A 21,256-nucleotide genomic window follows, 5' to 3' on the forward strand; every position below is an offset into this window, starting at 1 on the left:
ATGTCCGGAGTCTCCACACGAATAATGGACTTATTGAGCAAACGAAAGCCTTCCTTCACATGCTTAGGTTGTACCTGAGGCATGTATAGTCATGTAATGAACCTGATGACAACCATAATATAATATCCAACAAATCATAAGTTATATTCTGTACACACACCTACAAAATGACCCACACAGGCCACTCTACACCTACACACACCCCTCACTCTTTACACTCCACACACCTCATCAGAGCAGTGGATCCTGGCCATGGCCTCCGCGAGTCGTATCAAACTCTCCAACTGTCTCACGGTGATTCTCCATGACGACCGAGCCACGCCCGAGCAGTCTCTCTGCCGTAGTTTCTTGTATTGCTCCACCATGTACTCACCAGAGGTGGGGCTGATACGAGGCTTGAACTGACGGGCAAACAATACGTAGCGTTGGATCTCCTCCTGAAGGGGGCGGGGTCACAGTGGTACAATGACGTATTGATTTGCAACTGATTAATTACCTATACTAGCTAATATAGTACACCATCTAAAAACCATGTATCCCGCTGTTTTTGATAATTGTAACGAACAACTTCCAATTAAAAAAACATCCATAACTTATTCAAGTAAAATGGCTGGTATATTATTCAGGCCAACCCCCTCCGCACCACTCACGAGGGAATAGACACGCTCCACTGCCTCTGTCTTGTGACTGTGGAGGTCCACAATACGCCTAGCGATGGCATAGTCAGTCACCTGTGGAGGAGGGGGAGCATCAATCAACACACTAGGTCAAGGTGTCACACTCACAAATACAAATACAGCTATTGCTACACTATATCATGGGCAGTGGAAGGGACAGTAGAATGGAACAGAAAAATATGTGCAGTATTGACCCCCAAATGGCTAAAAAATGGAAAAAGAGAGCTATTCTACAGCGCTTAATTTACATTTAAAGCGTGTCGTCTTCATGCAGATATTAGAGCACTCACCACTAAACCACCACTAACAGTGCACCTGTCGTACACATTGACATACCAGTGTAGACAACAAAACCATAATTAAATTAGATAGCCAGAAAAAAGTTTTAGTTCATACTTGGGTTAATTATGATTTTGCTTTTCGTTGCACAATTGCAGCTAGGGTACATTAGAGGTCAATTGGTACACACCTCGTTACACTCGTCCACTATGATGAAGAAGAGGTCAAAGCGCGACATAATGGGGGCAGTGAGCTGAATGTTCATCTTGAGTGATTTTGACCGGTCATAGCGACCACCAATCGGATTAGCCGCAGCTAGGATGGATGTACGAGCATTGAGGGTTGCCTTGACACCAGCCTTGGTGATTGAGATGGTCTGTTGCTCCATGGCTTCATGAATGGCTACTTGGTCTTTGAGGTCCATCTTGTCAAACTCGTCAATACAACAAACTCCCTGCATTTAGTATACACTGTACATTACCTACAATAGTTTAGATGTTAGCAGCCAAAACATTACGGAAATACCAAAGAACGTGCTAGAATAAAACTGATTGATAAGCTACCACTTATACAAGTACATGTACATTACACAAATTCATGGTAAGACATGGCTGATAAAGTACAGGCCTGGTATATACAAGCAAGTATAATGAGAGTTAGCTCACATTGTCAGCGAGCATGAGAGCGCCAGCCTCTATAACAAACTCGTGACTCTCCTCATCCTTGACCACGGCAGCTGTGAGTCCAGCTGCTGTCGAGGCCTTGCCACTAGTGTACACTGCACGAGGACTGAACTCCTCCACTCTCCTACACAGTGAGTAGTGCAAGGGATAGTAACGGTGTGTACGTGATGACACAAACTGAAGTGTACTTCTAGCTGGTTGGAGCTTATCAGCTCTACAGCATACAGATAGAAGCGCTTTTTAACAAGGAATCCAATGGTATACGAAATTTTGAATTTCAGTGAAGTTATGACAACATTATGAAAGTCAACCTCAACACAAATAACAAAATACACTCACTTGAGGAACTGGCTCTTGCCACAGGACGGGTCCCCCACGATGCACACGTTGATGTCCCCACGGAGATGAGTCCCCTCCATAGTTGTCTTAGGAACACCACCGAACAGCATCAGTAGAACACCTCGCTTCACCTCATCGTTGCCTGAAGGGGAGAACGTACAATGAAGATCAGTAATGGCGGCTGACTGGGGATGAAGATACGTAGGTGAAATACATCGTATCAAATTCAATTTAGATCTGATGAAAAAAAGTGAGTTGATGAGGTTCTGGTAAAGATTTTTATCCTGACTCATCTCGTAGATACGTGACCACTCGGCATCGGTCATCTGCTTACGAATACTCTCTGCTGTTTGATCCTCCCCTGTCAGGTCACGGCCACTAAACTGGAGGACAAATTGAATGCAGTAATTGTAGATACATGCATGTAGATGCAACAACCAAAACAACGTTAAACCCTCTAAAAGTACCCTCTAAATGTATACAGGAAATCAGATTATATATGTACTCTATACTCGTCACCCCATTGTCTAACGCAACGTGTACAGGAGGCGTGGTCCTGCTTCGTCTATAGACACTCAAGAAAACAGCTAGAATTAAGAACTGTGGGGTTTGGTTATACATGATTAGGCTGGAGGAATAAATGGAGGTACATAATTATACTCACCCCGGGCTGTGTCTGTTGTACAGCACATGCTAGAAACGCCAGTCGATAAGTGAGGTCTCTTACACCGAGAGCCTTGAGTCCTCTCACTCCGTCCCTATCGTACCCCTCCCCATCACGCATACGAGTCGATGTCTCCGCCCTCACTCCCTCTGTACGCAGCTGTGAGACGTCAGGGACGACAACGAGCGTCCCGATGAAGTCACACTTGTCTCCAGCCTGCACCATCTCTACAGCTTCAGCTCGCAGAATAATCTCAAGACTGTGTGTACGAAGTAGGTTATAATTATGAATGAGTAACACCAGGAGCGGCACTCCTGTTAACAAGTTGAATGTGCAGTAAATGGTGGAGTCTAATGAACTTACACATGCTCACTCTACTTCAACATGTGCTACACTATATTCTAAGACCGCAGACATCTCATCACACATGTGTTTACACGACAGCCGCCTACTACATGTATACACTGTGTATACACTGCATGTAGATGCATACACTAACTAAAGGCATAAAACGGTAGCTCAACTGATGCTCACATTAATAATTTAACATCAGCAATACAATATAATGAGCATAGAGACCCCTCCCCCTCCTCACCTTCGGGGGATGGAGCCTCGTGGCAGCTCCTGCTGTGTCTCCTGGATACGCACTTTCTGGAAGTCAACAAACCGCGAGGCTTTGACATCAAGCATGAACCGTCTTCTGTTCTGACAGTTAGGATTCTTACACACCTGGGGAAATGAACACAGGTGTATGAGAGGGTGTGGCCTCTGGGGATGGTGTATGAGAGGGTGTGGCTTCTGGGGATGGTGTATGAGAGGGTGTGGCCTCTGGGGATGGTTATGAGAGGGTGTGGCTTTTTTAGTGTAATTAACAGCTCAAGATAGCATACTTGCTGTACGACTATACGTATAGGACACTTGAAACTGCCATGGCTACAATTAAAATCTTCTGCGTCGACAGGGGACATTTAATTGAGTTCTGCTCACACACACGCACCCACACACATAATCGACTTTACTAGACTTTACTAAGATATTATATTAATGATGTGAAGCACTCACTGTTGGTTGTGTGAACTTGAACTGCTGCTCAACATCAGAGATGACCTTCTGACACTCGAGACAGAGAAACGTCCCATTGGTCAGCTCGGGATGGACAGGGTGCGTCCGTACCACTTGCCCACTGATGCGTAGCAGAGTACCCACCTTGGACGTTGAGAGTTCACGAACCCTGTGGGTGAATAAGTTGACACATTATCACTCAAAAAATACTTCGGCCAAATACTGCAGAGTTGTCTTGCGTTGCTATGACTTCATCACTTTGCTGCCATGTGGTGTCTTGTGATACAACGGTTTCTATCGTAATATTTTCAGGGATGTCTTGCATTTCTCTGGCTTCATCATCTGGGGGGGCCGGGGAGGGGCTGCTCTTGTACCTCAAATGTAGCTTGCTGTGTAATGAACGTGGCTTCTGCTGCTAATGCTTGAAACATCATCACCTGTTTGTTGAGCTCACAAACTAGGGACTGGGCCGTGTAGAGGTCAAATTGTCCATCTTCAGAGCTTGGTTGGTCATCAGTGGGTACCGGTACTTCATCTTGTTCATTGAGATTGTCACTTTTAGTGAGGTTATTGAGATCTGATTGATAGTGGAGTCTTGCAAGCAGTGGCCCTGCTCTCTCTGTAGTTGTATAATGGGTCCATGCAACTGATGCAGCTTCAGATACAGAGTGTGCTAGGTACTTGTCCATTTTCACTTGTAATAAGATGGTAAAGATCCTCATAACACAATCACAAACGATCTTTCCCAAAATAGGCAGCAGGCAGGTAAAGATCATCAGTAGAACTAACTGCTTCTCAATCAAAAGTAAATTATCATAAAACACAGATTGCTACTGCCCACACACACAAATAATAACTAAAATATAACAACAGATTCATGACTGTGCACATAAACAAAACCATCACTGTCCACAGCTACTCCATAAAGATAAAGATTAGTGATATGAGCATTACCAAATGATGTGACAAACTGACCGTCTTTAGTGAACACTGACACACGCTTGTTAGAATCAGCAACATAAACAAAACCAGTGACACACACACCACAAGGGGAAGACAGTTCTCCTTGTCCATTTCCTTTCTTTCCAATCGAGCGAATAAACCGACCATCCATAGTGAGCACTTGAACACGATGATTATAACAGTCAGTGACATACATCATTTGTTCATTGTCCACAGCAACATCCTCTGGTCCGTTAAAATGCTCATTACCAGTTCCGTATGAACCAATCTGCTTGACTGGCTCCAGCTCTGTCGTCAACACTTGGACTCTGTGATTACTCCGATCGCACACAAACACTTGATCACCAGCGACTGCTATCCCTCGAGGGCAGTTGAGTTCCTTTGGACCACTTCCAATCGTCCCAAACCTCTTCAGCAGATCTCCTCTTTTGTTGAACTTGTACACACAGTGTTTGCTCCAGTCAGAGACATAGATGTTGTCCTCCTTGTCTACTGCCACGCCAGAGATACCGCCAAACCCGTGCTTTGATTTGCTGATGCTTCGAATTTGTTTTCCTTTCTTGTCAAACACCAAAACATCACCCTCAAAGTCAGTTACAATCAGTTCTTCTGACGAATTGAATGCCATATATCGAGGGATGTTGATTCCTCTCATCACCCTCACAGGTTTGTCCAGCTTGGTGGGGGGTATTTTGACGAACACAGAGAAGGGGCTTCCTGGGATGGGCTGGTCGTCTACTGAGATCAGGAGGTGGTGTCGACCACGTATCCTAGGGGTGTACTCAACGCTGTACACTCCACCCCTCACAGGCACTGCTTGTAGCTGTTGAGAGGATTGATCAACTAGCGATTTTAGAGCCACTTGTATTGTAGGATGCTTTAATTGTGTATTACATTCCACAAGAATCGAAAAATTGTTAGGTTTATCGATTTCAGCAGTTCTAGCTCCATCTCCTTCCACAGTGCACTTTGCTGGATCCACTTTACCATCATACACTCTCACATTGTTCTCACACAACTTCTTGAGATCCTCACAAACAAACACTTCGACTCCAAAATCATCTTTCTCCACTGGATCAGGATTGGCTGCTTCCTTCCCTCGCTTCAACACCTCGGCATCGATTCGACTCACCACCTGCTCTTGCATCGTAATCAGTTCTTCATCACTTGCATTCTCCAGTGTACGCTCTACAAAGTCAATCAAACTCTGAGCAGTGCCCAGGGACAGGTCCAGACCCTTCTCTTGAACTGTCAGCTTCTCCATCTTTGAATCAGCCAAAGCAGAAGATTCTCGTAAAACATGGACCTTGCATCGATCGAGAATATCGTGTAGCTCCTGGAACTTGGCATTCACTTGTCTCTCTGTCAGTTCTTTCTGGGCCTGGATCTTCTGTTTAGTTCCTTTCACTTGATTCACAGCGGTGCTCAGATCAGGCAGTAGGTTCTTGAGTGGGGAGAGGTGCTCCGTCAGCTTTTTGCGAGTTGCGGGGGCGGCTTTCTTTACAAATTCGTAATTGTGTCCAGCGTGTTCAATAACGATACAGTCTCGACAGATAAGCTTGTTGCAATCGAAACAGAAAATCTTTTTTGGCTCTTCGTGATCTTTGCATTTTGGGGGTGGTGGGTTTTCGAATGTTAGTTCTTTGACTCCGCCTTGTTTGAGCTCGTCCAGAGTGGAGACGATATGTGTAGCAAACACTTTCATACGTTGATGAGGTCTTACACAATCCTCACAGATGAAATTGACACACTGTCGGCAGAATGCAGTGGCCTTTCCCCCAGAGCACATTTCACAAGTGGTCTCCAACTTGCCATGGGCTTTCTCCATCCTCGAGTGGAGTGCTTTCATCCGGTTGATAAAGAACGCAGTGGTCAGTCTGTCTGGGTTGTTGTCTGGCAATAGAGTGGGCTCACGACAGTCGGGGCAGGGGAACGGCTGGTTGGGTCGGTAGCGACTGGAGAGTGTGAGGATGCATTGCTTGCAGTAGTAGTGACAACAAGGGAGCAGCTTTGGCTCCTGGTAGCGGTCATGACAGATGCCACAGGTCACTTCTTGCTCGAGATCAGCAACAACTGGATCAGGTCCTTCGGCCATCGTTAGTTAAGATCTGGGGAATGCATTTGTACAACATTTATAAAAGCATGAAACTATATTCTAATATAAAAAATTAAATAGCAACTTCCCTAGAAATTGAGTATACAAGAATGTTGAATCTGTGAATAATATTTTGCACTAAGCAGGGGCGGATCCAGGAAAAACAAAAGGGGGGGGCTAGCTAGAAAAGGGTGAAGCCCCGTAAGAGGGCAGCCTCGCCGGAAGCGAATTTTTTTGCAAGATTTGACCTTTGAACTTTCATATTAATGAGTAGAATACGTTGACCTCTGCACTTACTTTTAATACTATGGTGATACTGTACTGGTCAGATGTACGTACGTACGTACAGCTAGCTAGCTAGGTACGTCCAGGTAGCTACCCTAGATCCTTTATACTCCTAGTAGCTGTTGTCTAGCATCTCTCAATAGTGATTTCGCAGGAAATTCAAACTACACTGCATGCAATAGCTTTGCTCACTAGCTTATTCTACAGTCTTTTCTGATCAAAATGATATATGACAAGTAGCGATTGGTTCAACTGTTGCAGAGTTAGAGCTTGATTAGCACACTATAAGTGTTGTAAAATTTCTCCACAATTTCCTTAAATTAGAACACAGGAAATGGCACAAACCGCACATTCCAATTGAATTCCAACTGTAGGCTTTAGTTAAAGACATATTTCTAAGGTTGTATTGAGTTTTATAACATCAAATTTGACACACATAGAGAATAAAGACAGGAGAATCAGATTATATCATAAGAATGACAAAAGACACAGAAATATAGATTATAAAAATGACAAAAGAAACAGAATAAAAAATGACAATAGACATGACTATGCATTATAAAATCTTTAAGTCACCACAAAGTAAATCATCTAGCAGAGGAAAAGAGAATGTTTCTTCTTCATTGTCGTATGCTACTTTAAATTGCTTAGACACAGCATCATAGGAAATCACAGTTCCACTGTACCAAACATCAGTGCCATCAACGGTGAACAGATGTTTGACTCGCCTATACAAAAGTAGTTCGGGGTCTCTCACAAGATCACTGTGTTCAGGTACTCTTGACTGTGCATGTGTTGGTACGGGAAGAAGCAACTTAGACAGGTTGCTACACAGTTCTTGAACTGTCAAGGGCCGACGATCATGAGAAAATTGGAACAGGTGCTTTTCATTTTGCTGACTGAGCACTTTCCGGCGAAAGTTGATCTGGGCTTTCACACCTTCTAATTTTGATTTCTTTGTCTTCATCTTACTCAACTGTAGCTGTACCTCACTACTGCTGGTCCAAAGGCCATAAGTTTGTATCTTTAGAGTTAGCTCTTCCTTGTCCTTTAGCTCCTTCTCATGTTTCTTTGACAGCTCACGTTCTCTTTGCAGAAGCAATTCCAACCTTTTTGCTTTGATTTCGTCAGTCCGTTTCCGAAAATTTTGTTTGTGGACTTTGGAGAGTTTACGAGCAGCATTCAGAAGTCTCTCTTTTTCTTCCTCACTCTTCTGTCTGAGCCAAGCAGATGTCTTGTTCTGGGAGAATAAGATCATAGACTCCAGTGCAATGTAAGTAGCGTTTGGTTTTTGACCCATGAACCTGTCGAGAAGGGCAAAATCCCGCTCTGGCATTACATTACTCAAAGGTACTGATGATGTCTGTGCCACAATGACAGGATCTGATACAGCATGGAATTCACCTCCAGGTAAGTGGTCAGGCATTAGTCGTTCCATTGTTAGGGCAAAGCTCTTAAATAACAATTGAAGCAACTCCTGAACTAGTGCATCATTCTCTGTCTCAGCGTACAATGCATCCATCACTTCGTCCTGAAACGATGTGGTCTCTGGGAACAAAATGGCTTCGTTGTCTAAAACACACTGAGCGTCGTCACTCCACTTTTGCATCCTGTCTCTCATCTTGGTATAGACTTCACCCATTTTCAGGATTGACAATGTAGAGGTCTGCAAGTAGCGCCAAAAAGGACCACTAACCAACTTGTCAATTATTCCCAAAGCTTTGCACCCTGCGATATGAAGTGGTGACTTGAGGTCTTTCAGAACAGCTTGCAGGAGTAGGTTGAGATTTGCCCCATGGTATTTCAACAAATATTCTGTCATGTGTGACTTCAAGAAGAACACTCCTGCAGCATCATAGAATAGAATGTTAAACCTATTGCCAATAAAGGAAGCTAGTGGTAGCCTTGCTATTCCATTCTGTCGTAAGAAGGTTCTGAAATGAGTGGAGCAACCAGACTGTTCAGACCCGCGGTGGTGGAATGCTTTGCATGCTGTCCGTATGAGCCTTTGTGTTCCTGAGCTCCTCGAATTTGGGGTGCTTTCTTCCTCACTGTTTGCAGCCTCCCATACCTTTAGTGTCTCTTCTGCTGAGTCTGCTAAGGCGATCAGAAAATGTAACCCACAAAAAAAGTTATTCATCCGGGTAAGTTGTTCTTGTTCCCCACTAGTCATATCGTCCCAATTGTCCACAATGTCAGGTAGGATACTAGCTCGGTAATCAGATAACAGAGTAGAGAAGAGCTTTTCGGCAGCATGTCGATCAGACATGGTGTTCTTCAACTTATATACTATCTTTGATGACACGCTCGACTGCCCAATTTCCTGTCTCACAACATCTAAGTCATCAAGAATCTCTCGGAAAGTATCCAATGTTGTCTGTGCTGACCCTGAAAACACGTGTCGCAGCCCTAGAGTGTATGTTTCTTCTGAAGTGGCCAGATCAAATGTGGAAAAATGGTGGCCATGCTTGGTCGTACCATCAGTTTGTAGTGTGTAGTGCTCACCATCTTCAGAGCCCAGTTGTTCACCTAGTTGTGCTTGAGCGACTGTCAAGCACTCGAGCATCATCTGGCAGACTGCAGTTCTTTTGGGTAGACGGTCAGCTTTCTTGTGCACTAGATTTGTCAGTACACTCTCAATCACTGACCGGACATTGTTGACACCAACATTAAGCGAAAGCAATTCATAACAACAAGCACGGACATCATTGGTGTATTTCCCCCCTTCGAATGTGACAATATTGTCTGACATCACTTCATCAACTTTGTCCTTTAGTTCAGCATTGTCATATTCAAGCTTCCTGACTTCTTCTACAAGTAGATTCTGTTTCTGTCCGTACTCTCGTTCTAGTTCATCCAGTTCCTCACAGTTTTCACCTCCACTGATTTCTGAGAACTTTGATTTCCAATAGGAAGCCCGGTGTCTCAGTCGATCAACCTTTGCCTTGAGTGAAGTCACTTGTTTGGCACTCTTAGTGGCCTGTTTCTGGAGCATGTCTATAGCTTTCTTGTCTTTCTTGAGTTCTTGGGCCTGATCCTTAATAGTATCATCTCTCCTTTTAGTTCGCTTTTGTCCATTCCTTCGAGCAGCGTACATTTTCTGTCTTGATTGTTTTACAACATTCTTCATTTCTGCACATGATGAGCAACTACTGCCCTCACCACCAGTATCAGTGGAAACAACAACTTTGCCTTGTGAAACAAAGACCCGAGGTAAGGAGTATAAGTGAGCCTTAAACTCAGCAATCATGGTGACCTTGTCACTGGAGGATGGCATTTTCTTTAGGTTCATAAACTTTGCAGACAAGCGAAGCACACTTTGCCGAATCGATTTGATGGTAGGAAATTCTTCTTGCTCGCGTTTGGCTGAAAACAAGGATGACATCCAACACCACAGCACATAGAAAGTGCAGGGCGAATTTCTGTTCATGAAGTTATACAGCTCCAAAACAAACTGGTTTGTTATATGTGATGCAGGCACATTGAGAGCTTCAATATCTGATCCTTGGTCAGAATCATCTGCTACTGCCAAGAGACGCTCAGACGTTAGCCCCACAGACGTCAGGGTGGGGTACAGATCCTTGAAATCAGACATTGGTGCCTATATAAACAAATAGTCACATGTAAACAGACCTTTAATTGTGTAGCTGTATATACAGTGTACATTCCCAGAATGACTTAAGCATAACAGGCTATGTGTATACATGTACCTAATGATGGTTTAACTATGTACAATTTTGCACACAGAATAAATCCAGTGTCATATAAAAACCTAGTGAAAACATTCACCAAGGGGAAAAAATCAAGCTTACCTTGTTGATCAGCACCCTTGATAATTTAAACAACACTTGAGTCGTCTATATACAGTCTTGTGCCACAGGTACAGACCTTAGACATCGGACATTAGTGCCTATATAACAAATAGTCACTATGTAAACAGAACTTTTATTGTCTAGCGTCAAACATGTACACTCCCAGAATGACATAAGCATAACACTGTCAGGCTACATGTATGTTTAACTACATGCATGTAAAAAGAATGAGTACCAAAATTTACCAGAATATCTCCAGTATCATATACCCACCGAGGGAAAAAAATCAAGTTTACCTCGTTAATCAGCACCTTTGATAAGCTCAGAAAGCGTTTTGAGGTATTTAAACTACACTTGAGTCTTCTACAGTTATGTGGGACGGGTGCAGATCCTTGATATCGGAAATTAGAACCTATCTAAACAAATAGTCACTATGTAAACAGACCTTTTATTGTCTAGCGTCAAATATGTACACTCCCAGAATGATTTAGGCATGCCAGGCTATGTATCTAATGATGGTTTAATTATGTATATGTGTTTCTTTCAGAAAGATAGAGTACCATTCTTTTGCATTCAGAATATCTCCACAGTTTCATATAAACATCAGGTAAAAGCGTTCACTAAGGGAAGAAACAAAGCTTACCTCGTTAATCAGCACCTTTGATAACCCCAGAAAGCGTTTTGAGGTCCTTCAACAACACTTTAAGTCCTCTACAACTTTGTGCCACGAACTGTGTTCTAATTATGCGGATAAAAATATTTCGAAAAAATTTTACTTCCGGAATGCCTACTCTCAAGTGATTTCAAGTGAGTCTACAGATGCATAATTGGTGGCAAAATTGTTGTAGAGTCAGACTACAACACATGGTAGTTTTTTCAAAAGGGGGGGGCTTCAGCCCCTCAAAATCACCCCTGGATCCGCCCCTGCTAAGTGATCAATTAGGTCAAGCTAAGCTAGACCTCTGCAGCTAGTTGAAAAAACGGGTCCCCGAAAAAACTTACCTACTATTTATAAGAACTTCCTAGATCCTTTAATTTCAACAAATACACAAGCCTTTGTTTTGCATGTACCTTGTACTGGTACATGCTACGCCCATTACACAATGTTATAAATCTGACCAGATACGCCCACTTTTTTGTTTCAACACTGGCCCACACTTTCTTCAATATGAAAGTACATGTACATGTATGTACAACAATTCTATGGTAGCAACATAGATATCTCCCTGAGCACTGGGCATGAGATGCCTTGATCCCAGGCCGCACTGAAGATGGAGGCCTTGTAGGAGGCTAGGGATGTTTCTATTAAAAGCTGTCTTGGTATCTTTCAATTTAAAATTATAATTATCAGCATACTAGGTACACAAATATTGAGGAATGCATAATTATAAGTATGTGTTCAATACATGTACATGTATATAACTGGTAAAAATGTTTGCCAAGTTTATAAGTCGTTGAACAAAATAATGTTCGATGTGTTCATGTCTCAACGACGTAGTTTGGATGAACCACCAGGAATGGATCTTCGTCTGACTCCTCCCCCATCACCAATGGCAACAGAATGTGGTCCTACATACAAAAAACGCAATTCTAATTAAGCACAAAAATATCGTTTTAATCAGCATGCAATACGTACAACCAATACACTACGTTATAGTTATAACACGGGCACGAGGGATGTATGGAATATATTGCACTGAAGCACGAGGGCGCCAGCCCCGAGGGCTGAGTGCAATATATGCCATGCAGCCCGAGTGCACGTGTTATAACTAGTTTATATCCCGAGGGCATAGCAACATAACACTGTCTTAGTAACACAATATAAACAGCACAAAAAAAGACAGAGACAACTCTAGACACAGCTCCATCTCTTCTCTCTTCTAGACGCCAGTATCTGCAGCGTATAAGATTGGCATGACCGACGAATGGCTTGACACAAAATTGTTGGAGTTTCAACTGAAATCTGCAAAACAGCCCCACCCCACTTCTGGTGCTGCAAAACAGCCCCGCCCCACTTACTGCTGCAAAGAAACAGCCCCACCCCACTACTCAGTAAATACATGGTATTAGCTGCTGGTCTACGCTCGGCCTCATAACCAAGCCAAGAAAGCTCGCTTCTACACTGCTGCAAAACAGCTCATGCCCCCAGCAAAAAGAGCCACTTCTAGTGCTACGGTGAAGCAGAATTGACATGCATCACGATGTCGAGGACTAGGTCGATCTAGGAACACAGAATCTTCCACAAAATGAATCTTGGACAATTTTAAAACCTGCATGGTTGCAAGAAGAAACTCCAGCAGTGCTGAACATTCATTCCTGCATGGCTGGACATACTTTGATACTCATGCGTATTAATTTAATTTTAATTTAATTGTCTGTCTAATTGCCAGAGGGGCGTTTTGCAGTCAGTGCAATATGACTTTGTGGTCAGTGCAATATGCTTCATATTGCACTTGGCAACAACGTAGCAACGGGATATAATAGTATATACACAAAATCTCGAACAAACTGCGAAAAGAATCATGTACAAATGCTACGAGGACCATGCATGTACTTTTTTGTAAAACTTTCCACCTAGCTTTACATTAGAGACAAATCGGCCCATGGAGACGAGGCTAACTGCACGTGCACTCATGATTGACTCACATGTTGCACAAGTCTCTCGATGACCTTCTCCACGAGGAGCTTCTTCTCCGTCAGCTCCTCCACATTCTCTATGTCATCCGCCACCTCCTTCAGGTACCAGTTCACTAGGTCACCTTCACGAACTCCGCTAGAATCTGGAGGGGGGAGGAGTGTACGTGATGTAGCATCAATACCCCTATCACACCAAAGCATGTATTTCAAACTGTCACAATCAGTGGGTACAAATCAAAGCCAAGTCGTAGTATATATAGTTACAAACAAACATAATGTAGCTGAAGTGATCAGTGTGCATACAGCAATCAACACTACAGCCTTTTAATGGCCACTCATAAAGAAAGGCTAACCCAGATATAAAGGCCACGCCAAATAAACAGCTTGTGTACTAAACAAACCCTCAGTCAACAAGGGCCCACACTTAATTGTTCCCCAAAGGTGTCCGCTATAGAGGGGTTTACTACTGACAGCTGCACCTTTGTCTGCCTCCTCGCTCTGACGCATGTGCAGGATGAGCAGGTTGGAGATGATACGATATTTTTCATATGTAACTCGTATCTTCTTGGTTTTCACTGGCGGTTGGGTGGATGGATCTGATTGGTCTATTGGAGTGTGGCCGTTCACTCCATTCTCGCCATTGACACCATTCTCACCATTGGTCATGCAGTCCTCATCATTGCCTACAGTAATGCACATGTGTGTAAAGTTATGAAAATGCTAGAAATTTATAAATAGTTATGCATGGACACTCAAGTAAGTTTGTTAGCGAAACACCCCATTTATTACTAGCCTTTGGTCTAAAAGTAATTGTTAAGCACATTTAATATCAGCCAGAATTTATTTTCTCAAGGGAATAATTATTACTTGATGCTAAGAGCCACAGTATAATGACACCACCCACCATTGATGATCTGTTCATCCTCGTCAAAGTTGATGTCAGGAGTCTCCACACGAATAATGGACTTATTGAGCAAACGAAAGCCTTCCTTCACATGCTTAGGTTGTACCTGAGGCATGTATAGTCATATAATGAACCTGATGACCATCATAATATAATATCCAACAAATCATAAGTTGTATTCTGTACACACACCTACAAAATCCACCCACACACACCCTCACTCTTCACACCTCTCACACTCCACACACCTCATCAGAGCAGTGGATCCTGGCCATGGCCTCCGCGAGTCGTATCAAACTCTCCAACTGTCTCACGGTGATTCTCCATGACGACCGAGCCACGCCCGAGCAGTCTCTCTGCCGTAACTTCTTGTACTGCTCCACCATGTACTCACCAGAGGTGGGGCTGATACGAGGCTTGAACTGACGAGCAAACAATACATAGCGTTGGATCTCCTCCTGAAGGGGGCGGGGTCACAGTGGTACAATGACGTATTGATTTGCAACTGATCAATTACCTATACTAGCTAATATAGTACACCATCTAAAAACCACGTATCTCCGCGGTTTTTTACGATAATTGTAACGAAGAACTTCAAATTTACCATAACTTATTCAAGCAAAAAGGCTGGTATATTATTCAGGCCGTAACTACAACCCTCCCCCTGTCCACACCACTCACGAGGGAATAGACACGCTCCTCTGCCTCTGTCTTGTGACTGTGGAGGTCCACAATACGCCTAGCGATGGCATAGTCAGTCACCTGTGGAGGAGGGGGAGCATCAATCAACACACTAGGTCAAGGTATCACACTCAAAAATACAAATGCAGCTATTGCTACACTATAATAATAATCATGGGCAGTGGAATGGCAGAAAAGGGACAGTAGAGTGGAACAGAAAAACTGCACATGCTCAGTATTGAACCCCAAATGGCAAAAAAATGGAATAAAGACAGCTAGTCTACAGTCTTCATGCAGATATTAGAGCACTCACCCACTAAACCACCACTAACAGTGCACCTGTCATACACATTGACATACCAGTGTAGACAACAAAACCATAATTCAATTAGATAGCCAGAAAAAAGTTTTAGTTCCATACTTGGGTTAATTATGATTTTGCTTTTCGTTGCACAGTTGCAGCTAGGGTACATTTGAGGTCAATTGGTACACACACCTCGTTACATTCGCCCACTATGATAAAGAAGAGGTCAAAGCGCGACATGATGGGGCAGTGAGCTGGATGTTCATCTTGAGTGATTTTGACCGGTCATAGCGACCACCAATCGGATTAGCCGCAGCTAGGATGGATGTACGAGCATTGAAAGTTGCCTTGACACCAGCCTTGGTGATTGAGATGGTCTGTTGCTCCATGGCTTCATGAATGGCTACTTGGTCTTTGAGGTCCATCTTGTCAAACTCGTCAATACAACAAACTCCCTGCAGGGGGTTGGGCATTTAGTACACACTGTACATTACCTACAATAGCCAAAACATTACAGAAATATTCCAAAGTACGTACTAATTAATAAGCTCCCACCTCTACAAATACATGTACATTACACAAATTAGGAAACGGCCGAAAAAGTACAGGCCTGGTACAGGCTGTACATGTAAGCCTAGCTATAATTATATATACAACTTTATGGATGTGTACAAGCAAGTATAATAATGATGAGAGTTAGCTCACATTGTCAGCGAGCATGAGAGCGCCAGCCTCTATAACAAACTCGTGACTCTCCTCGTCCTTGACCACGGCAGCTGTGAGTCCAGCTGCTGTCGAGGCCTTGCCACTAGTGTACACTGCACGATGACTGAACTCCTCCACTCTCCTGTACAGTGAGTAGTGCAAGGGATAGTAACGGTGTGTACGTGATGACACACAACAAACAGTCCATGTGTCATCCGAAGAAGTTTTGGATTGAAACACATCATTTGAAAGGTCTCTTTCTAAGCTTTCAGAAAATTAGAATATTTTTGACATTGGATGAACGGTACTCAAGTTAATGGCTGTTGAAAGATGTTCCCCCTCCACAATTTAATCAATGGTTCGGGGACTCTTTCAGCTGCTATAACTTGAATTCTGTGGATCCAATGTCAAAAATTTTATGATTTTCTGAAAGCTCAGAAAAAGACCTTTCAAATGGTGTCATCAAACTTCGTATTTGAGAGATAAAAGTATTTGCCAATTTGGCGATACCATGGATATGGTCCGAGGCCGAAAAATGTCAAATTTAGGCTCCAAAGAAGTTTTGGATTGAAACACATCATTTGAAAGGTCTCTTTCTAAGCTTTCAGAAAATTAGAATATTTTTGACATTGGATGAACGGTATTCAAGTTAATGGCTGTTGAAAGATGTTCCCCCTCCACAATTTAATCAATGGTTCGGGGACTCTTTCAGCTGCTATAACTTGAATTCTGTAGATCCAATGTCAAAAATTTTCTGATTTTCTAAAAGCTTAGAAAAAGACCTTTCAAATGGTGTCATCAAACTTCGTATTTGAGAGATAAAAGTATTTGCCAATTTGGTGATACCATGGATTAAGCCCATGGTCCGAGGCCGAAAAATGTCAAATTTAGGCTCCGAAGAAGTTTTGGATTGAAACACATCATTTGAAAGGTCTCTTTCTAAGCTTTCAGAATATCAGAAAATTGGATCAACGGTATAAAAGTTATGGCTGTTGAAAAATGTTCAACTACAACCCCCCCCCCCCTAATTATTGTATATACGTAGACATGCACTTCATCATAATAATTATTTCTCACAAGTAGACACTTTGAGGCCATTGAACAAGTTAGCTGGTGCAGCTGACATTGATGATGTCTCTTCAGTGCACAAATAGTTTCTGTTTTGAGGGTCGTGAGAAGATAAGATTGTTTTGTTCTTTAGGATCGAGGTAACTGAACCAAAATAGTAATGATCGTGGGGGATTGGTCACTGCTTGTGAGGGGGTGGTTTAAGGTGTGGGTGTGGTCTTGGCTAGAAGAGAGGTGGAGCTGAGGTATAGTCCTTTAGTGAGGAGCAGGTTAGTTACTCTGTTCTTGCCAACACGATCATAGTAGAGGTGAACGACACCAACTTGTAGCCCGGATGGTTTCCTGGTAACCTTGGCAAACACCTGTAGTCACATTTAAGCAAGCATGAACAAAATGCACACACTATAAAACACATACTATATACACAATTTACAAAGTCTACAGTTTTAGTTCTACTTATACGCACTTATTATCAGACGGTGGGGGGACTAAGTGCAACCACAAAAAGTTCCTTCTAAACTGCAGCTACTTCACAGAAGCCTTTCGCTACACTATATTCACCATTTTGTGTCGTAGGTGTTTCTATAGTAGCTGTTTGTCCAGTGGGAACCATTCCTCTCCGTGATTGAATGTTGAGTGGAGGCCGTCAATAGCCGTGGGGAGGGCTAGGGGAGGGACCACGCCCACTCTCAGTCCGTGGGGGAGCTTGTAGAGGTTACGTAGTGACACACTGTGCATCGTTGAGCCACAATCTATCAGCTCCAGTGTAGCCTGAGGCTGTATACACACAGGTGGGGAGATAACAAGCAAATGATCAAAATGATTGGTAATCACGTTTGTCTATAATGTAGCTTCCCCCGGCGTATTATATCATTCGTAATTTTAGAAGCAAGTATATTTAGCCTAGAAATTCACTCTATTCAGAGCTACACAGTTTATAGACTATGGAAGATGATGTTGAAGGATAATTGCTACAAAACTTGGCTGTATTGAGCAACAGGCACACCCACTCACCTGTCCAATGTAGTGTGGTCGATTGACCTCTGTCACTCTAGCTCTCCTGTAGAAGACATCCTCTTCTCTCTCTTGAGTGCCTCCAACACTCACAAGCACAGCACAATACAGTCCAACCATCAACTACAAAATGTTCCGTATAAAAAGCCATCCATGAATGCACATACTCAAAGCAACATGTAACTCTGTTGTCTCCCACACCCATGTACCTTATATACAGAGAAACCTCTGATGCATTTAAGCACACTAGCTAGTTGACAATGCACTGTCCCCAAATTTACTTTTTTACTCTGACTATAATTATATTAATGGACAATAAATTATCTACAAAGGGACAATATTAATGTCTTGAATAATAAAATGATAAGGCCAAGGTAGTTTGACTGACCTCACCTCTGCTCACAGTGTTTGGGTCACTGGCAAGTGATAGCGCCTCCAGGTCATGCTCTGGGTTCAGCCAGCTGTATCCAGATACGGTCAGGACTGTTCACCTGCAGTGGGGTCATTACACAGTCACACACGCACACACACAATAGGGGAAGAGAGTTTTCAATAAATATGTCACTAAAAGTCAACACAGTAGATACAACATGCTATAATTATGTGTTTGATACCGTGACGACCCCTTAACAAATTATGCCTTGAGGCTACGCGACCGTGTAAATAGTATAACACGGAAGGAACTATACGACTTTTATTACACCCATGTTACATTGACAACGTGACATATAAAAAAAATAATTATAATGCATACTTTAGGGAGTTTTAGTGCAGACTATTCAGGGGGGGGGGGGGTTAATAAATAACACGTATTTAATAGGCTGTATCCATCCTACACCCGCTACTTTACCTCAGACACTCTGACGGGGTAAGCCCCCACTCATTAGCAGAGTGTGCACTTCAGGACATGATAATACACTGATTGTCGTCTTCACCCATGAACGTTACCATGGGATGTGGTCCATCCAGACAATTCACAGTGGGTGTGGCTCTGTACTCGTACCAGCGTGTACAAGTGGGCGGGGATTCATAGAGTTTCCAGCTGATACCATCTCAGCCTCCGTACTTGCAATGACATCGTTGACAATTGGTCTCCTTGTGTTGGACAATAATAGTGTATCCATTGTAGGGTCTTTAGGTGAAGGGTTCGTCCATAGTGGTGTCCATTGAATGTGCTCTACTGGTGACCTCTGTGAACCTTGTCTCGGCAGCACAAGCACGCGAGCGCGAGTAGGCCTGCTGACTCAGCAATTTTCCAACCATACATTCGGCCAAATACTGCTGAGAGTTGTCTTGCGTTACTATGACTTCATCATTTTGCTGCTGTGTGGCGTCTTGTGATACAACGTCGTCATATTTTCAGGGATGTCTTGCATTTCTCTGGCTTCATCCTCTGGAGGGAGGGGCTGATCTTGTACCTCAAATGTAGCTTGCTGTGTAATGAACGTGGCTTCTGCTGCTAATGCTTGAGACATCATCACCTGGTTGTTGAGCTCACAAACTAGGGACTGGGCCATGTAGGGGTCAAATAGTTCATCTTCAGATCTTCAGAGCTTGGTTGGTCATCAGTGGGTACTTCATCTTGCTCATTGAGATTGTCACTTTTAGTATAGTGAGGTTGTCGAGATCTGATTGATAGTGGAGCCTAGATGGGCTTGCCTGTCTCCAGCCATAAAAATTAATGGCCCCCCTTTTTATGACTGGGGACGGGCACGCCCATCTAAGTGGAGCCTTGCAAGCAGTGGTGGCTCTGTTCTCTCTGTAGTTGTGTAAAGGGTCCATGCAACTGATGCAGCTTCAGATACCATAGATAGAAGAGAGAGGGATTGGAAACGAATCACGTGTGCCGAACACTCCTTGTCTGCCGGAAGTATAGATTGAAGAGGGAAGTGATGACTATGCTTATACTTCCTCAAAAGCGTTCCAGCTGATTTCTATATGGCTTTCTAGCTCGAGTATGCTCTCTAGTATGGCTTTCTAGCTCAGGTACATTTGCACTGTTATACAATGGCAAGTAGTGCTCCGGCTCCATTTCAGAGTAAGTGATGTTGAACTGTTTTATATGAATTAGCTAATTACTTTCCATTTACTTTTTTCCCTTTTCATGTAAATGCAGGTAGGTTTAAGGAAGCTGTTAAAGCTGTTTTGACCGAGGGTAGATTCAAAGCCTCATCACCAGAGGCAGCAGTTGCCCTCAACACAGCTTCTGCGTTGTTAGTTTTGTTAGAGGATTCAAAGCATAGTGTGATGGTTGAGGATTTTACTGTCAAATTGTACTCAAAATTGAAGTCGTGTTTCCAGCACACTCACTCATCACTTCATTTAAACAGAGAAAAGATGTGGGGATTGTATCATGAGTTGCGCACATCAGACAGCTTCAAGGAGGAATGGAGTCGTTTCCTGCATGAGTGTGGTAAACAACCGTGTGCTTCTTTTGTCCAGTTTGTTACTAACACACTCTTCAAACAACTGATAGAAGAGGAGTTCCCTCTGAACAGTACAACGAACTCAAATGGCCACTCGGGTTTGATGACATTTGAGGAGAAGAATGCTCTGAGATATGTTGCAGGATATGTATGCCGCACATTGAGAAAACGTCTTGAATCATCTACGATTCCTGATAAAGATGATATGATATATGCTCTGATGGAGTTAAGTGGAGATGAAATGAATGACCAAGACACAGAAGCTTGGACTGATCTTATTGATAGAGGTGGACTTTGGCATATCAGTGATGATACCTACATGCTGTTTTTGATAATAGAAGAGTGTATCAGAGAACACATGACCATAGCAACCGCAAGTACGGTACAAGGAGGTAAAACGCTTACTGATACCCTGCTTAAGAATGAAGATGTCCTATTCCAGTGGTGTATTCTTGGTGTTGAAACGAATGATGTAGACTTAAGTTTATTGAGGAAGATCATATCATTGTATGTAACTATTCGAGGATTTGCATTTGCAACATCTTGCCTAGAATTGTATAAACAAGCACAAAAGAAATCTCTTCAGAAAAAAAGGGCACTTCGAAAGTCCGTGTAAATAACTTCATACACTCTGTACATCATTTAATAATCATGGTTA

The 21,256-nt window shown here is 43.0% G+C and overlaps 5 protein-coding genes and 1 pseudogene across 5 annotated transcripts in view; 1 reads left to right on the forward strand and 5 right to left on the reverse strand.

Moving 5' to 3' along the window:
- The window catches only part of LOC135343577 (DNA replication licensing factor MCM6-like), a 36,101-nt gene extending 31,734 nt beyond the window's left edge, over positions 1 to 4,367 (reverse strand). The window contains exons 1-3 of the mRNA XM_064540551.1: positions 3,705 to 4,367; positions 3,238 to 3,371; positions 2,643 to 2,901 (exon numbers count right to left, since the gene is read on the reverse strand). Coding sequence (XP_064396621.1) covers positions 2,643 to 2,901; positions 3,238 to 3,332 — 354 coding nt within the window. The 5' untranslated portion in view covers positions 3,333 to 3,371; positions 3,705 to 4,367. The remainder of the gene's footprint in view (positions 1 to 2,642; positions 2,902 to 3,237; positions 3,372 to 3,704) is intronic.
- Positions 636 to 2,734, reverse strand: LOC135344281 (maternal DNA replication licensing factor mcm6-like; the record flags this gene model as incomplete). The annotated part of the gene is made up of 5 exons (XM_064541447.1): positions 2,498 to 2,734; positions 1,979 to 2,361; positions 1,622 to 1,763; positions 1,147 to 1,410; positions 636 to 731 (listed from the first exon to the last, which is right to left on the reverse strand). Coding segments are annotated over exons 1-5 (987 nt in total), but the record flags the coding sequence as incomplete, so codon positions are not given.
- Positions 4,368 to 4,496: 129 nt separating the features above from the next.
- Positions 4,497 to 7,335, reverse strand: LOC135343554 (E3 ubiquitin-protein ligase TRIM71-like). Its single transcript, XM_064540522.1, has one exon. It carries the CDS (start codon positions 6,760 to 6,762, stop codon positions 4,561 to 4,563), a length of 2,202 nt encoding a protein of 733 aa, XP_064396592.1. The 5' UTR covers positions 6,763 to 7,335; the 3' UTR covers positions 4,497 to 4,560.
- A 149-nt stretch (positions 7,336 to 7,484) lies between these two features.
- LOC135343544 (uncharacterized) lies at positions 7,485 to 11,648 on the reverse strand. The gene is made up of 3 exons (XM_064540505.1): positions 11,503 to 11,648; positions 10,860 to 10,957; positions 7,485 to 10,648 (listed from the first exon to the last, which is right to left on the reverse strand). The coding sequence occupies exon 3, from the start codon at positions 10,640 to 10,642 to the stop codon at positions 7,604 to 7,606; it is 3,039 nt and encodes a 1,012-aa protein (XP_064396575.1). The 5' UTR covers positions 10,643 to 10,648; positions 10,860 to 10,957; positions 11,503 to 11,648; the 3' UTR covers positions 7,485 to 7,603.
- A 591-nt stretch (positions 11,649 to 12,239) lies between these two features.
- LOC135343591 (DNA replication licensing factor MCM6-like) lies at positions 12,240 to 20,003 on the reverse strand (annotated as a pseudogene).
- LOC135343590 (uncharacterized) lies at positions 19,981 to 21,214 on the forward strand. Its single transcript, XM_064540565.1, has 2 exons — positions 19,981 to 20,210; positions 20,289 to 21,214. The coding sequence occupies exons 1-2, from the start codon at positions 20,180 to 20,182 to the stop codon at positions 21,212 to 21,214; spliced, it is 957 nt and encodes a 318-aa protein (XP_064396635.1). The 5' UTR covers positions 19,981 to 20,179.
- The last annotated feature ends 42 nt before the right edge of the window (positions 21,215 to 21,256 follow it).

Source organism: Halichondria panicea, chromosome 11 (genome assembly GCF_963675165.1).
Source record: "Halichondria panicea chromosome 11, odHalPani1.1, whole genome shotgun sequence".
Classification (NCBI taxonomy): domain Eukaryota; kingdom Metazoa; phylum Porifera; class Demospongiae; order Suberitida; family Halichondriidae; genus Halichondria; species Halichondria panicea.

Bases quoted from the DNA above. Each gene is read 5' to 3' on its own strand.
- LOC135343554 (XM_064540522.1), bottom strand. From the start codon at position 6,762: ATGGCCGAAGGACCTGATCCAGTTGTTGCTGATCTCGAGCAAGAAGTG.
- LOC135343544 (XM_064540505.1), bottom strand. From the start codon at position 10,642: ATGTCTGATTTCAAGGATCTGTACCCCACCCTGACGTCTGTGGGGCTA.
- LOC135343590 (XM_064540565.1), top strand. From the start codon at position 20,180: ATGGCAAGTAGTGCTCCGGCTCCATTTCAGA. The intron at 20,211-20,288 runs GTAAGTGATGTT...ATGTAAATGCAG, and splicing joins TGCTCCGGCTCCATTTCAGA to GTAGGTTTAAGGAAGCTGTT.